The 17,329-nt window shown below is 54.7% G+C and overlaps 4 protein-coding genes across 4 annotated transcripts; 3 read left to right on the plus strand and 1 right to left on the minus strand.

The window, feature by feature from the left end:
- Window positions 1-3,747: 3,747 nt before the first annotated feature.
- On the plus strand, window positions 3,748-4,377 carry COL26b_001922 (uncharacterized protein; the record flags this gene model as incomplete). Its single annotated transcript, XM_053174858.1, has 3 exons — window positions 3,748-3,789; window positions 3,859-4,186; window positions 4,238-4,377. 3 exons carry the CDS (start codon window positions 3,748-3,750, stop codon window positions 4,375-4,377), a joined length of 510 nt encoding a protein of 169 aa, XP_053041153.1.
- A 559-nt stretch (window positions 4,378-4,936) lies between these two features.
- Window positions 4,937-5,874, minus strand: COL26b_001923 (uncharacterized protein; the record flags this gene model as incomplete). Its single annotated transcript, XM_053174859.1, has 3 exons — window positions 4,937-5,477; window positions 5,531-5,642; window positions 5,697-5,874. 3 exons carry the CDS (start codon window positions 5,872-5,874, stop codon window positions 4,937-4,939), a joined length of 831 nt encoding a protein of 276 aa, XP_053041154.1.
- A 2,489-nt stretch (window positions 5,875-8,363) lies between these two features.
- Window positions 8,364-9,624, plus strand: COL26b_001924 (uncharacterized protein; the record flags this gene model as incomplete). Its single annotated transcript, XM_053174860.1, has 2 exons — window positions 8,364-8,615; window positions 8,668-9,624. The coding sequence occupies 2 exons, from the start codon at window positions 8,364-8,366 to the stop codon at window positions 9,622-9,624; spliced, it is 1,209 nt and encodes a 402-aa protein (XP_053041155.1).
- Window positions 9,625-11,561: 1,937 nt separating this feature from the next.
- Window positions 11,562-12,677, plus strand: COL26b_001925 (uncharacterized protein; the record flags this gene model as incomplete). Its single annotated transcript, XM_053174861.1, has 3 exons — window positions 11,562-11,698; window positions 11,766-12,586; window positions 12,634-12,677. 3 exons carry the CDS (start codon window positions 11,562-11,564, stop codon window positions 12,675-12,677), a joined length of 1,002 nt encoding a protein of 333 aa, XP_053041156.1.
- Window positions 12,678-17,329: the final 4,652 nt, after the last annotated feature.

A 17,329-nucleotide genomic window follows, 5' to 3' on the forward strand; every position in this document is an offset into this window, starting at 1 on the left:
TCTTGTTGCATACGCAGCACCACCACGGCCGCCGCAACGCACCGCCGCGGGCACTAAGGCTATCCGGAATACCCTGATGATCAATTTTTCCCCCATCGACGGGCCTGCAGAGCGAGATGCAACGGGATGCGCACCCCCACTAGTCATACGACTGAGACTTCTCGACGTCACGGGCGCCACGACGCGGGAGAGAGAGCGAAGGGCACAGTATCGCTCGGGTAAGGCGGTCGACGAATTTTAAAATTAATAAGGCAATGATTGCTATACGGAGGCTTTTCGATAGCTCTCTTTCCGGCTTCTTGGCTCCGAACGCCGCCGCGATCGTGTTTGTGGGTTTGGGGTTTTAGTCATGTTCCCTCCCCCTTCACCGTAACAACTGGCATCGCGGGTAACGATAGAAGGTGATGGTGATTTTTGGAAATTGCAGGATGAATGTACGTCCAGTTGTCACCAATTACCGCCTGCGCAAATGATATCACATCTTGGGAGGGGAAAAGATACCAAATGTTGATTCCAGATGCGGGTTCGGGTTTGATGGCCGGACTAGCCGCGATATTCCCAACCCGCGGCCCAAGTCTCTCTCCATTATCTCTCTCAAACAATGGCGCCATGGCCGGCCCCCCATCGTACATGCTTCTCACGATTTCCCGTTCTCAATTATAGGAAGGATGATAGAGCAGGATGGGCACGTGTTGGGAGCAAAACCCCAGCAAGGGCCAACATCGGATCGGCGCGCGCGTGTGCCTCTGTGCGGGCTATGTTTCGTGATGATTGAACTACCTTTCTGTGTGTCGAGTGAGGGTAGGGAAGGGCGGGCGAACTACTTCGGTCCGGTTCGTCGGCGGGCATTGCGTGCTTTCTATCAGTGTATCATGACATTTTTCCACGGGGATGCTTGTCCGTTTTGTCTGCCCATTGCTCCCTGTCAGTAAACATCCGAGGTCTCTGTCTCTGGGTGACGGTGAAGGAGTGTCCGCTGTCTGACTATGATTCCTTCTTGATTGCGGTGATTCTGGATTTGCTATGATTGATGGTTCTCGGACTGAGATATACGATGTTTGATCCAGAAGAGATACATGTCTCCTCGGTGAGATGTGATTCTCTCTGTGTGGCTTTGAGATCCACCCGACGGTTTTGTCTCCTTCGGTCCCAGGAATGGAGTGAGACTCCCGGCGGAGGGAATGCCAATCGGGTCGGCTTGCCGTAAACTACTTCATGTCTGGACATCCATGACTCCAAGAGGATATCGTTTTCGCCAAAGTTCGGATGCAGCGTTCCCCTCGCAGCTATCCTTTTTCAGGCCACAGTTTTGGTAAGGTTTTCGGATGTTAGTTGGACATGGAATTTTCGCATTATGGGGAAATCGAGATTGACGCCGTCCGCTTCGTTTACCTATGGTTTCTCTTCTGTGAAGAGGCTGGATTGAGGTTGCTCAGGTGTGTATTAAGACTCGAGAAAGGGGAACTGCGTAACTCCCCGTGGGATCATGGTTCATAGAGGCAGGCTTTGTGTGTGTAGATGTGATAAATCTACGCATGTTCTTCTTCATGGAAGGTTACCAAACGTTGTTGAAAATTGTGTTCTGGGTTCTCTGTTTCCCATATTGGTGCTTGGTGTCGTTGCTGATGTTGTTGCGGTGTGGGTGTCGGATGAGTCATACCTCGATGAACTTGGCTGAGACGGGAACTCATCGCCACGAGGAAGTCAGGACGGCTAAAATGAGATAGACTGATTTTCAAAAGCGCTTTTATGAGAAACAAAATGTTTTAAAATTTCAGAAGATGAGTTGTGGGATGTAGCCTAGTTCATTCATGTCAAGGGGAAGCTCTGCTACGTCTGCAATAATAAACGTGACTGCAACTGGACCTTTGCGCCCTGATATTTCCACCGTTACAACTCTCCTTAGCCAAAACGAACCGCTGACTGCAAACTTTAACTGTAGAGAGTCGCTGAACGGTTCGTAAAAAGTCGTTCGCAGTGGCGCCGGAGTTGGAAGCCTGTCTTGAGACACCCGCCTGCCTGCTTCTCACCGTCCTCCACGAGCTAGAAGTCTTTAAACCCGCACCGTCCCGGTTGATACTATATCGTATAGTTCTCATACGCTCGATTTCCCAAACGGTCGAGGCCGTTTTTCTCTCAGCTTGGTCAATCCGCTGGTTCCACAGTTGAGTTTCCCATACCCCAGAACCGTCCGTTCTCTGGGAAGCCTCGAGATATATGTGCGCCCCGAGCGTTCGGCATCTGTTCAAACTCTGAAAAATGACATGGACGGGACCCTCGGGAGTGCGATATCCTGACTCAGACGAGAACGGGCTTTTCCCCAACGACAGGTCATGGCTCTTGTCCGTCTCTCGCTAGATAATTCGGATCGTTCGCGGAGGAGTAGTCGTCAGCATATGGAACTCCCTCAGTGATATGTACGAAGTCAAAAGGAAAAGAAGATAGACTTCTTCCCGACAGGTTTATCACGCGTGTCTTTCCCCGCGTGGTGTGAAAAGCATGCCGCCCTCCACAACTCTTTTCTTTTCAATTTCGATCCTTTGGGATATCAATATCGATATCTTGGGGCCAAATACGCGGTTAGAGTATCGGATATAGACTTTGAAGAACGCGATCTCCCTTATGATGCGCCGGTATCGAATACCATCCCAAATCGACTCCGTCACTGTCCTTGTAGCCTCTACACTACAGCTCCGTCTTACATCAGCCCAGTTCCCCATTCCATCAAGCCTCCGGTCCGCGCTGGACCAGAGACTTTGCGTCCTCTTCAGATCGCGTGGGGAACAGCTCTGCGGTAGGAGCTCTGGGTATTGGAAACACGGAACCCGTCCAATATCAACCTTTTTCTCGGCGGCCAGTCCGGATCCCAATTGAACCAATGAAGCAACACGTCCCGTCAGATCTCTCATCTCAGATCACCCTCCCTCACTTCAAGCTTCCCCGAAACTCAATGTCACGCGTGCCTCTAAGGCGGCATTCTAGAATGGGGCAAGATTGTGTAATGTAATCAGAAAGTAAGCAACCAAAAAAGCTAGACGTCACGATTGGGAAAGCCCAACTGCACATATTCGATGTCAACCATTGCGCAAATCGTCCCAAACATGACAGACTTCTTAGAGGTTGCTTACACACGACGACGAACGGACGTTGAACAGACCACATGTGGCCACACCCCCAAGACCTTCGGTTCGTGGTTGCCGTAGTGAGAAAAACGTTTGCGCCTCGCGCCATGAACCCCGCCACGTGAAAAAGACAACCCACGAAGCTCAGATATTCTTCTTTCACTAACCCCCCCAAGCAATGTCCCGGCCGAGGGTTGACGGGAGCTTACACCTGCATAAACCCTGCAGCTGATCGATTGGGGGAGAAGACACAGGCGCATGACGCCTGTAAGCTAACGCTGCAGCACGCAGGCAATAAATGACCCCTCACTTGTGGCTGATTGACGCAAATCAGATACAGTCTCGGGTCACAGGAGGAGAACGCAAGATGAGGGGGTGGATGGAAGGAAGGATGGATGACGGAAAGGAGGAGGGGGGAAAGAGGAGCGCAACCGGTCTGCACGAGGGGAAACTCTCGCGATGGCCTCATTCCCATCCTTCTAGAACACTCATGCCTACTGCCCCCGATAGAAGTAGACTTTTCCATCATTGAGAGAATCCGATATCTTTTCTGAAAGTCTAACTTCCCCAACTTCCAATTCGTCCTCCCCGACCAAACGCACTGGAGCTCTCTCCCACCTCGAAAATGTCAAACTTCCCCAAGCTAATCCCAGCCTTCACCGTCCAGGTAAGAGACATCTCCAAACTCAATTGCAAGCATCACAGCTCCGAACCGCCCGTTGAAAAAAACCACCAGATTCACCTCGGCACCCCCTCACCAATCGGCACCCTCGCCCACGGGCCCTCCCAGCTCCACGCTCCCTTCCTCCCGGACGCGGGCGCTCTCGTCTCCGAGCCGGGCTACCCGCTCCGCATCGACGCCGTCTTCCTCCACGGCTCCGACTTCCTCCGCTTCGACCCGGACGGCAACACCGCGCGCCTCGAGGTCGCCAGCGCGCTGCGCGACAGGGCCACCGGCGCGGTGATCCGCTTCGACTACACGGGCACGATCGACATCTCGGGACCCGCGGGGAGGGTGTTGAAGGATCTCCCGGGGGCGGCGACGACGGAGTTCGGGGATGCTTGTGGGTTTTGCTGCTCGGTGTGTAAGGAGTTGAGCTAACCGGGTCGCGCAGTCACTTCCGCAAAGTTCGAGTCCGGGCACGAGGCGTTGAGGGAGCTGCAGAACAAGATCTACGTTGGGTCCGGGCGGTTCGTGCTCGAGGAGGGGAAGCCGATTGTGGTGGAGTACAAGATCAGCGAGGTCGTAGCCTGAGCACCTACGAGGCATCACGGGCGCCAATGTTACGGAGGTCTTGTCAACTTGTGTATGTGGATTTGCCTGAAGGGGAAATCTTTCGTCTACTTTCTTTCAACCTCCCAAGAAAGCCCCCTCCCTTCCTCCCTCCGAAAACAAGAACCATGTCATGCGAGACGAAAACACCGTCCTCTTCCTCCTGTGCTGCGTTTTCTGGGAACTCTGAGACTGTGAGTGTGACGACGTTGCCTGCCTGGCCGTGTAGCAAAATCCGAAACTCCCAACATACAGCCCTCTGCTGCAGCAAATGCAATGCGTATTTGTGTAAAATGTGTTTGTCTGTGTAGTTGTAGTAGTCCTGAACCTTCGTTCTATCCACTTTGTGGGAATCGAGGGGCTGGCGGCTAGCGCGCGTTGGAATCGAAAAAGGATAAGAAAAGGCCGCCGAGCAGTCGATTGAGTTGACCAAAAGTGATGCGTACTCAGAATGCTCAGACCCAGGCCGTCATAAATGCCGTTCCAACGTCAACGTTCCCTGGCCACATGTGCCCGTTCCGGTCGTTTCGCCCGCACATATTTAGACGCCAGCCAGCTGCATGAGGCGTTCGCCGGCTCTGAGGTTGGCGTACTCGTAGGCCTTGGACTCAGCAGGGAAGGTACCGTTCGCGGCCCAGAGGTCGATCAGGGGCTGCATGGGCTCGAGCTCGTGGGGCTTCAGCATATCCAGGGCGGTGGCGGTAAGGATGAAGTGGCTGAAGCAACTGTTTAGGGACTTCTCCAGGTTCAGGTGGTAGAAGGGCTCGGTGAAATGGGCCCAGTAAAGGTGAGCGTAGACGCGGAACATCTGGCGGAAGATCGTCTGGCATACGTCGATGAAGTTCTGGGGAAAGCCGGAGCGTTTGCCGATCCAATCGGGCTCACCCGGGTTGGTGAGCTGGGAGAGGGGCGTCGTTGTGATGCTGGGGTTGTGCGCGTAGGAGACGCCCGAGGGGTCGGTGGGGAAGATGTTGGTGTCGTCGATCTTGCCCGAGATCCATCTCTGCATAAGAGTCATGTATTCAGCGGCGGGAAGTTCAACGGGCTCTCTGCGGCTGTTGAGCCAGGTGAAGGAGTGGTTACTGTGATATGTCAGAAGGTGAGTGAGTGGCAGTGAGATTTGAATCAGACTTACGTTCCAGCAGACATCCTCGGGCAAGTTGATGCGTTGCAGATGGTGGTTCCATCCTCCTCCTTCTCGTGAAGGACGCGGACAAAGTTCCAGAGGTTTCTGTAGTGCTCGACAACTAGAATCCGGTAAGCATCAACACAGCGACATAATGGCAGCATAATCTACGCACCCTGATGCGCGATCCACTCGCCCTGCTCGACCGTCTTTGGCCTTGCACTCAGGGTCATGAAGTTGCCCTTGACAATGTGCTTGCCATAGTTGGAGTTGAGCCAGATCGGCATGGGCCGAGGCAGGTGGTATGAACCGAGGATGTCGTCGCCGTTAGCCATACCGCCCTGAGCATCCATGCCAATAGTCTGAGCAAGAGAAGGGGAGTTGGGCAAAGGCGGGACACTGGGCGCCCTGACAGAAGCTTGGCTTTGAGGTGCCTGCGCAACGGTAGGTGATGAAGGCTGGCCGGCGGTTGAAGACGTGGGGGACTTGTTCTGTCCAGGAGGTTTAGCGGCGGCACCCCGGAAGCGGGCGTTGCTGTTTATCGATGCCAGGTTAGCGGGCGAAAGGTGAGGATTAGGATAAGCAACGCAAGGCATAGAAAGGAATCGAGCATGATGGTAACGTCGACCACTAGGCCGATGACAACGGGGTACCAAGGCCCAAGAGCCTGCTCCAGCCATGCTGAGAGTATCTGACTGAGACAAGGCATAGCATGGAGCGGGGCTGTTGACAGGCTAGGGATGTCTGAGACCGTTGCTGACCAGGGCTGCCGGGTAAGGCCGATGCCTGAGCGGGGCCAAACGGTGTTGCGTTGATGGAATTCGACGAACAGACAGCCAGCCGCACAGATATCGCGGCGGTGTATCTTGACAGTAGGCCAGGAGCTGCCTCAGCCTCGTCATTAAAGTTCCCAAGGGGATACTTCGACAGTTCCTTTGTTGCTGTTGATTGAAACTGGTGATGTCGCCAGGCTACAGGTATCGAGGAGCGGGGTCGAGGACGCGTTGGTCTCCGCAAGAGTAGAAAGGCGGTAAAGGTATATGAAACGATCTTGACAAGGGCGGGTATTGGCGAAGACCTCTAGGCTCGAAACCCATGGAAATAATTTCCAGTGTGATGTCGAAGCCAAGCCTAGCCCATTTGAAAGCACAGACAAAGCTTGCAAAGGGCAGGCAGCCTCCTGTCGCCTTCCTCCTCCGTAGGTCTGGTGATAGGCTTGTGGAGGAACCGAACTTTGCACTTCAAGTCTGCTGTTGGGTCTGGCCTCGCTTGATACCCAAGGCTAGTCGTGACAGTGGTTGTTGCCTAAATGGATGGCAGTATTGATACCGGCTTGGTCCTTTGGTTCCACTTCCTCCTCTCCTTCCTGATGTTGATGTGATGGATGCTGATATCGGGGAGCAATGGTGAGATGGAGCAGCCATTGCATCCACATCATCTCAAAACACCAGACCTGGGACTTGGTGACACAGGTCCTTTTGCAGTGCAATATTGCATCTGAAGCATGGGAGCGATTCACCCCGCATGAACAGAACAAGGGACAGGTTGCCTTTTGTTCCAATGACGTACTGACGTGCGGCAGCAACCACAAGCCAACCGATGAACACCACACATGACAGCAACAATCAGATGAGTTCGTAATGTTGAAGTCCTGTCTGTTCTCAAGTGAAGAAGATGCACCCCATGTCTCGGGGTCGGGCCGGTTGCATGTACCAAGTAACGGCTGCAGGCTGCGGCACTAGCCGGGGAACCAACTTCACAGCTGTCTGCTGTGCAGCCGCCATGACACCTTCCAGTCCCGTCCCTGGCAGCCCAATATTGGAGATGGATAAGGAGAAAAGCAGACAGGGATGGGGGAGAAGACAAGGAAGGGCAAAAAGCAAAAGCAAAAAGCAAAAGGACAAACGAAAAGGTGGAAGTAACTCACATTCCTGAGAAGAGGTTCGACATGGCAAGAGAGACGTTCCGCGGTGAGAGGGAGGCGGAGGGGGGGTTATATGGCTGGGTCGACCGGCACACCTCCTGGGAGGGTTGTACTCTGTAGGGGCTGGGGAAATAGGTTCTCAGGGCTGATGATTCAAAATTCAGACCGTTTGACAATGGAAAAGTGGTCGGATATCAAGCAAGGAGAGAGGGTTAAGCTGAAAAGGGGCGGTTGAAGGTGAGCTTCTTCGGACTACGTTCGCTCCTGCATCCAAACAGGAGTAGCAGCATGAGGGACGCTAGACTTGAAATGTTACATTAAGCGAGCGCACGAGCCGTCTCCTCCACAGCCTTGGGTCTCCATGCTGCTTGACTCTGTCGCCATTGGACTGCCGCTAGGCGGAAATAAGGGTCCTCTTCAGCCTCGTGTGGCGTCTGGGAGGTTGGGGCGAACAGACGGTGTAGCTTTTGATCTTCTAAAAGCTCCTCTAAAGTCAGGGGAAATCGCCCAGATCATCTGCAATTACAAATTGCCTCCACTGACGCCAAGTAACCTCTGCCACTGCCGTATCCTGTCGGCATAAATCTGCCAAAGCATAAACCTGCCAGACCGGGACTCGGTGCCGAGACGGGGATCTCCCATCAAATCGGTTGTTCTTGCCTCCGGCATCCGGAGTAGGTGTCCTGAGGTCGGGTGTGGCGGTGCTTCTTCACCAGCCTCACATACATTCACCACACGCACTGGCCTGGCAGTCACCGAGGAGCTCAATTGAGTGGGTCCAATTTTCGAGCAGGGATCTCGCAAGCCTCGCCGTAGCGTCTGCTTCCAGCAAAGGAGCTACACGTCCATTCGCAACAACGTCAATTTTTGCCATCACGCCCACATTCAGAAATACCCGAGTCGAAATCATCCGTCAACATGTCTGACTCTGAGGAATTGGTCGAGCTCCCCGAGGAGGAGGAGGAGGATCTCTTTGGCGACGAGGCGGCCGACGAGCTTCCCGAGGATCGCAGTCGCGCTGGCAGCGAACGCGCCGCATCAGATGGACTCGCGGCAGACGAGGACGAGGAGAGGTATGATGCAGGCCCGACATCAACGGACTATGAGACGAAAGTTATCGAGGCTGTGGAGATGCAGCGCCACCGCATTCCCAAGGCGAAGGAGCAGAGAGTGAGTTGACGCGACGATCCTGCTCTTTGCGACATGCGCTTACCCCGTGCAGCTTGGATCTCTTCGCGTTCCCAAGTTTTTCAGATTCATTCCCACGATCTACGACCCCGAAACCTTCGAGCCCACCGAGGAGGATATCGAGAACGCCAAGGCCGACACGCCGAAGCACGATATCCGCGTGCGCAGACAAGGCAACAAGCTGCAGAGCAACGCCATGATTCACAGATGGAGCGACGGTTCAGTGACCATTACCGTCGGCGACGAGCACTTGGAGGTCACCACGAAGGCCCTGGCACCGGGCCCCGAGCAGCCGTACTCGGACCTCCAGGACGGTCACTACTACGCGGCCGCAGCTGAATACTCCAGCAACTTCCTCATGTTCGTTGGCCACGTCACAGACCAGTTCATAGTACGTCCTGGCAAGGAGGTCCAGGATGACGCACTTGCTGCCCTCGCAGAGCGCATGGCCACAGTCACGCAGAAGCCCCAGGAGAAGGACATGATTATCAACACCATCCAGGACCCCGAGCTCAGGAAACGACAGGCCGAGCAGGCGGAGAAGGAGCGCATGAAGGCGCAACGTCGTCGCGAGACGGCGGCTGCCAAGTTGACGGACTCCAGCAGGGGTTACGGCCGCGGGGGCGGTCTTTCCATTGGAGACCTGGAAGGACGCCGCGGTGCCGGCCGTAAGAGGCCTGGCGCACCGAAGCAGAAGAGGAGACGTCCCGAATACGACTCCGATGATGATCTTCCCTCGGGCGCGCGCAGGCAGGATGACTATGACATGGAGGACGACTTCATTGTTGGTAGCGACGACGAAATCAGCGAGGGTCCGGATGACGATAACGAAGAAATCCTGGACGACGACGATGAGGACGAGAGGCCGCGATCCAAGAAGCGACAGAAGATGTCTGACGACGAAGATGCCGATGGCGACGAGGACGATATGATGGAGCCGAGCGGCAGAGGCAGACGTCGCCATGTCGTGGACGACGATGATTCGGAGTAAGGGGGTTTCAACTGGACAGCCACATCACCAAAAGAAGACGGCGCATTTGCCATTTGTATAATATCAGAAGTTTCTTACAAGCATGATGGGCGAGACGGGCGGCCCATAGACACTGAAAACAAAATGCACGATATCCCACGTCTTGTCCCTCAATCCCCCATGCAATGCCAGCTTCAAGTGCCGTGAGGTCTAAATGATGAGCTCACCGGCCGCTGTTTGAAAAGACACACGCTGCCAGATGCGGCTAGGCTTGGTTCTGGCGTCGCCAACGGTGGAACACGTGCTGCAATGGGCGAAATTCTTTGTCATGGGCGGAAATAGGCCGTTATCGGTGCGATTGACTTTGTTGGGGGCTCACCAGCATTGGCACTCTAGAACGGTGGCTCGCAGCGACTCAGTCCAACACATGAAGAGAGTTTCGTGGGACGGAACGGCGGATAAGGCGTTGCTGTGGAATAAGGTGCGACGGAATGGTCTTGCAGCGGGCGAAGTTGACGACGGGAAAAAGGTATTGTCACATGTCGACAGCTAGCGCCAAGCACCACCAGCGAAGACAGTGATTGACTACGTACTGGGCGGGCAGTTGGCCAGCAGTGGTGGGCATGCAGCAAAATGGATGGATGGATGACATGGGACAGCAGCATAACCAAGCACCACAGCCAAGCACTGGACTGGACACAGGTAGCTGAGGGAGCTGCTCGTCCGGCCCCCAACCCTCCACCACCAGCTCGGGATGCTACACGACCTGACGCTGTGTGTAGGTGGTTGTGTGGGGTTGGGGGTCTCGTGGTCTGCTGCAAAGAAGCAATGGGCAAGAGCACCTGATACTATCCGCTACAGTCCGCCCCCCGGGCAATCCAATGCGCTCCAATGGAGCCTGACGTCTGCTTCCCCAGAGTCTCCAGACCACAGACATTGGCTGGGATGCGCACTGCGGATGCGGGAGCCACGGCAAACCCGGACTTTGCATGCGCTTGCTGCTGCTGCCCTTGTCCATTTCGTACCTTGAGTAAGGTAGGTAACCTACGGTACTGTTCCAGTGTTCCTTCAATTTTTTTTTGAGCCGAGCCAAACCACTCTTACACGCCACGGACTTGACAGACGGGTAGCTCGCGAGGAAGGTCGAGGTAGGTTAGCACCGAACGAATGACCCAAGGCACCTACCTACCTGGCCTGAGCTGGCCTGGTCTGACTTGCCTGACCTGACTCTCTTTTTATTTCCAGCCTTGGAAAGGAACCAGGGAGAAGAGAGCAAAAAATAAAAAAGAACACACGGGCTTCAGGTAGCACCAGGGATCGTACAAGGCTCCCAGTGTCTCCAGTCCGTCTACCTACTTCATCTACCTAGCGCCCATCGTACGCCCGCTCGTTCGTCCTCCACGCTCCTTGATTACCTTTTAGTCTTCCTATTCCCTTTTCAAGACTTCTCTGCAGACGGTCCAAGACATTCTGTTATCTTCATCTCTCCCCTTATCACGGTGTCCTCTATCGCTCGACGAATACTGCCTGCCATCCCACCTGTCTCTCCCGTTCAACGCACCATCCTGACCCGACCTCGGTATTGGAATGCAATCACCCGCCTAGTCGAGACACGACGCTCGTCACGCTCCACCCGACCATTATGCCATAATGCCATGACCACCTCTCATAACTTATCACTATCCTCATTAGCATTGCTTTCCCCCGCCAGTTTGGGATTCTCCATGGTCTACACCGTTCGAGTCGCCGCCGTCGCGCAACAATGGGGGTCGTCGTCGCGCTCTGGCAAGTAGCCGTAGACGTCACGCAGTTCTGGAATAAGGTACGTGGCATACTCAACAACTCTTCCTGACGCTGGTCGTTGCTACCGCCGCAGCAGCAGCTTCTGCAGCTGCCTGTCGGCCGAACGCCGAAACCTGGGACGAGCCGCGGCTGACCTTTGATGCGTCGTTGCGCACATGCAGAAGCTCCGCGATTGGTATACCCGCAAGACCCCCGTCGAACTATGGCTGGAGCTCCTCCGCCATGCCGAAGCATTCGAGGATTGGGAAGAGGCCGCCCTGCACCTCGACAACCTGCTTGGATTGGACTTGTGGTAAGGAGCTGTAGCTTCCAGCTTTCGTGTCTCAGATGCACATGCTAAAGCTGTTCCGGCGCAACAGGAGAAATAACCCAACGTCAAAATACTACGATTACCGTCTGATCAACGAGCGTCTCAACTCTCTAATCACTGCCAGGGAGGATGGCAACCTTAATGCGCTGGTCAACCTCCTTCGCTCCGGCCTGGTGCGGAATCTGGGCAACATCACCTCGCCTACCCTGTATAACCGATCCTTCGCCGGCACCAAGTATCTGATCGAAGAATACATCACCCAAATCGCCGAGGCGGTCGAAGACATCACTCATTTGCCGACCACCCCGCCCTCCGACGGCAATGGCGCCCCCATCGGGTTGACAAACCAGATGAAGTTGGATTTCATCCACGATACTAGACAAGCTTTTGGCAGGAGCACCCTCGTCCTGCAAGGCGGTGCGATATTCGGAGTTTGTCATCTGGGAGTTGTGAAAGCGCTGTTTCTTCGGGGGTTGTTGCCGCGCATTATTACTGGTACTGCTACGGGCGCCCTGATCGCAGCTCTGGTCGCCATTCACACCGAAGAGGAACTTCCGCACGTGCTCAAAGGAGAGGGCATCGACTTGTCCGCCTTTTCTGGGAAGTCAAAGTCTGAGAAGGGGCCGCCAAAGGAACAGTCTTATGCAACGAGGTGGAGCACTCTGTTAAGACGGATTAGGAGGTTCTCTCGGGAGGGTTACTTCCTCGACGTTAAAGTTCTTGAGGAGTGTGTGCGAGCTAACGTCGGCGACTTGACGTTCGAGGAGGCGTATAACCGGAGCAAGAGAGTACTCAATATTACAGTTGCAACGGCTGGACAGGGCGGCGTGCCAACGCTGCTCAACTACCTGACAGCACCGAATGTGGTCAGTAGACATTGCTGCTCAAACACTGAATCAGGACTAACGCTTGTGCAGCTTATCTGGACCGCGGCAGTGGCATCCAATGCCTCCTCGGCTAGCCTGTACGGCCACAGAGAGACAACAGTTCTCTGCAAAGACGCACACGGAAACATTGTGCCATGGGCACCCGCAAATACGATCGACTTCCGACATTGGACCCATGTATCGTATTCCGATCGAGAGTCGCCGCTTCTTCGAATTGCTGAACTGTTCAACGTAAATCATTTTATCGTCAGCCAAGCCAGGCCTTATCTCATTCCCTTTTTGCAAAGCGACATGCATGGTCCGTCGCTCATGGAGACGCGTAACAGCACGACCTCGATAACGGCCTTTATGGTCCGTATGGTTGGCCTAGAACTCAGACATCGCTTACGACAGCTCGATACACTGCACCTGCTGCCCGCAGGTATCCGCCGCTTCCTCGTCGACGAGATCGTGCCAGGAGCGTCCATGACGTTGGTGCCAGAGGTGACCGCTGGGGACTTTGTACGCCTGCTCGAAACACCCACGAGAGAGACGCTAGACTATTGGATATCGCGGGGCGAGCGAAGCGTTTGGCCCGCGGTCGCTGCGCTGCGTATCCGTTGCGCAGTCGAAAACGAACTAGACAGGTCATACCAGACTGTCCGAAGATTCAAGGCTGGCGGTCTGCGGAGGAAAGGTTCAACAGCGGCGGCGGCGGCGGCGGTGGCAGCAGCAACGGTGGTAGGAGGGGCATCCACGCTTGAGAAGGATAGGAGATCAAGCAGCGTCGGGGCCGCATACTGATGGCGTCAAAGAGTGAAAGGATGTAAGAAACCGTCATCCAGCCAAGCACAGCAAGGGTGATACGCAGCCCAGGTTTCGGATGCCGTCCTGGTGCATGCGACGGATGGCTGAGGCGCATCCTTACCTCATGGACGCGGCGTTTGGGGGCGGCGCATGTACAGATACAAATCATCGTGGCTGACCAGGAGCACGGTGGATATGCATGGAACACTGAAAGAACGGGGCGGCGTTGGAGGCGTGGAGGCCACAGGGGTGGACATGCACAAGATATGTCAGCAGACGAAGGAAACAAGATATTCTCGAAGACTACCTCTTTCGGATGGTCGGTCAGGGAAGAGTCGATCAGGCTGAGAGGGACGGTGTGCTGCAGCAGGATGTTCAGCTGTGCTGGGTCGTGTTGGGTCTCAAGCCTCTCTTCCAGAAAGCTGCATGTAAGCGGCGGGAGGAACTATCCGTAGGAAGTATGTACGTTCCAAAAGACGCGTCTCTCCAATGACGAGGCGGATGACCATTGCAAAAAAATGAAGAACTCTTGGCGTCAAACCAAACTTGGATACCGATCGGTGAAGGGAGGTGTGCTCTGCGTTGTTGTTTTGCTTCTAGAAGAATGCCTTGCCGCTAGAACACACCTTGCCGCGCACCCGCGCGCGCACACAAGCTTCGACACGCCTCATTTATCCCTCATACTCAAACAATCTACCTACCCATCTCTTGACGCCTCCGCAAGCCTCATCAAGCGGCCCGGAATGCTCCCCAAGACTTCCCCGGGGCGAACCCTGCGTCAGGAAGGCTGGCTTCACACCACCTTCGTCGACGAGAAAGGAGGCACGGGCAGTGAATGATGTGAGAGGACGGGGAAGAAAGGAAGACATGCATGTTCTGTCTGGGGTGCCGGCACAGATGCAAGGGGATCTACGACGTGACGGCGCTAGAACACTTCTCGAAGGCCACGGGATCGCTTCCATTGGGACGGGGGGAGGGGCTCAGCGTCCTTGCCCGCTCACGAAGTGGGGGCTTTGGCTTCCGAAGGATTCACACTGGAACTGCGGTGCTGCGTGAATACATCATCGTTCGTATTGTCTTGGCTTGTGGATGTTGTTTCCGCAGCTTCGAGAAGGAGTGAGGACCTGGGAGGCAGTATTTCCCGCACTTTGTTCGGTCACGAGAAGACATGGTTCGATGATGGATCTTGGATATTGCGATGAGGGGGGCCTGATTCGATTGCCTCGAGGCGATTCGCGACTTGCGATATGTGATGCGTTGTTTTCTTTCGGAGGTCCATCGCCGGGGAAGAGTTCCGGGGCTGGGCGAGATCATGTGTCTCAATTGCGACCTCGATGGCCAGGGGACTGCGGTGTTTAACGGCCTGCGTTTCCTACCAGGGTCCTGTGCTGGTTGGACCGTAATTCGAGTTTCCTCGTGTGGATTTTTTTGGAGGGTGACATGCGCCCGTCCTCTTGTTTCCTTGGTTGGTGCGATCTAAGACCTGCGTCGGGCTAGGACGATGGTAGGACTGTAGTCGCACTTGCGGTCCCACTGGACCGTTGGGGAGTAAGGTATGGAGACAATGCCCGCCCCGGATGGCCCCCAAACCCCAGGTCCTAGGACGTGTTGTTGCGCCCGAGAATTGTGGTGCTCGGAGCAGCGTCCGTCAGTGCTTTCGGCGCAAGCCGGGCGCTTTATTGAATCAGATGACAGGAGAGCGGCGTCGAAGATCTTTCCCTTCGTTACCAATGTGTCGAACCCGTGCTTCTTTTTCAGGCTGTGATGCTGCTTGAGAAAATCTGTACAATGATGCACCTTTCAGTGGCAGTAAAGGATTCGGGGGTATATTTCCCTGTGATAACGAACGGTTCTGAGGTTCGTAAGCATGCAGGACGTTGCAGGGGGGACTCGGAGTCGCCGTTGCAGTATGCAGCCGTCCTAGAGCTGCGGGAACGCAAAGACGGCGGGTTGATGCATTTGGGCCTGGGGACACATCCAACCTATCAACCGATCCGTGATGTTTGACTGATTTGAATTCAACGCGAGGGCTTGAAGACGTCGTGGTGATTGCACGTTGTCCTCGTCACGTAGGCCAGGGTCTGATCTGCGACACTTGGAAGATCAGTGCCGTTCAATTGGGCTGATGCGAACCAAAGTATCTGTACCCGGCCTGTCATCGTCCAGATGACTTGGTTAGCCATGCAATATTTCTGATCCCTGACAACTTGCCCAATAGACAGCCTTGCTGTGATGCACCACACTGCGTAATGGTTCAATGACAAATCTCCAAGGCTCTCGCAACAAATACATCGGAAGCCGAATATTGGGAGTTGGGTAAGCTCATGTGGACCGCTCAAGTTGGCTGAAGCCGCCGACTGTGTATGTCTCGGGCACCGTTAGCTATCCGATCGGCGCGAACCTCCGATATATGGAGTACTCGAAGCCAAGCATCGGCGAGCGCGCGCGTGTTCAAGCCATCGCGTGGCATTGGCAATAACGTGGGATAAGGTGAGTGAGTCACTGGTGAATCCATGGCAAGGCCAGGCCGCGACAGCGGTCAAGTCGATTAGCTGGCCGCCGGCGTGTTTCATGCCGACAAGCAGCGATTCCGGATTCGTTGAAGGTGTACGATGGTAAAGATAGGAGAGCGCCGTTGTTAAAGATAGGTGCGATTAAGCATGTCTTCGGTGTAGGAGACAACCGACAGTAGCCGTTGACTCCACAAGGCCAACCTCGTCGATCACATCGGTCGTCCAACTCGGATGGCAGAATCTCAATGGCATCGAGAGTCTCCGAAGACGGCGTGCTGTGAGCTTGATAATGCACAAGATGAATTCAAACAAGCAGCGGGATGGCGTCAAGTGAGCATGTGCCATGGTTGTGTGGGTTGCACAGCCGAAGGGAGCTCAGGGCCTCGAGGAAGCTGATTCGAGAGACCTCAAGTCGCAAGGCTTGTGTTGCTGTCCAAAATTATGGAATGGAGTATAGTCAGTGGTCAATGTTTGTTGATATGTTCAGCAGCTCGGTGAATGAGCCCGAGAAGGGGGTCATCGCGATGATGGTGATGATGATCTTGAACGCAACGTGACTAAAGCAGTAGGCCGGTATGAACTGCATGCTTGCTCAGAAGCCAAGCGTCGGCGGTGCTTGAGGTGTTGGAGCAGTGGGGTCAATGACATACCGCACCTGTCGTAGATTTTGGTACACACAGTACTTTTTAGCTGCAGATTTGCAGGGGCGCAGCGCATGGATGTAAGTAACTAGACTTCAGAACACGATGCTCGACAGACGCAGCTGTCACCTCGAAGTCTAACAGCAGTCTAACACAGAGCTGGGAGACGCGAGTGTCATTGCGTCAATGGAATCCCTGTAAGGCCAATGGCGCGCAATGAAACTTGGGCAGTGAATCGTCCGCCGTTTCCTTGACAGTTGTAGCACTGTCTTAGCAGCTGAGACACCGCAAAGTTGATCGTTGAGTGGGTGTAACCTTGATTTCGGAGGAAACAAGACGAGTCGACGCGATGGCATTGGCCAGGAGTACGAACACCCGAGAAAGAGGGTCCGGTCGAGATTCTCGGGAGAACATGGCAAGACGAAGAGTGAGGCTTGCGTGAAGGAACTGGGGGAAGAAAAGGGTGGTGAAGGTAGACGAAGGGAGAGAGCAATAGGCGAAGAGACGGCAGTCCGACCTGAGGCCAAAATCCGAAGCAGGAGCTGCCAAGGGGATGAAAATGCCTTGCCGTGTGCCAAGGCCAGTCGCGGACGTCTTGTTCCCGCGTGGATTAGCGAGCGGAAGTTTTGGTAGCTGCATTCTGGTCATGGGCGAAGGTGGACGAAGATGCGACTTCATCGAGGCGAGTGTGTGTATTCGTACTGCCGAGGCAGGTACAGACCCGGGAAGGGAAACAGACAGAATTGAGTGCACAGTCAGGACCCTTGGGATTTGTGTACCTGCTGC

The sequence above is a fragment of the Colletotrichum chrysophilum genome (genome assembly GCF_026319265.1).
Source record: "Colletotrichum chrysophilum strain AFK26 chromosome Unknown scaffold_9, whole genome shotgun sequence".
Classification (NCBI taxonomy): Eukaryota; Fungi; Ascomycota; class Sordariomycetes; order Glomerellales; family Glomerellaceae; genus Colletotrichum; species Colletotrichum chrysophilum.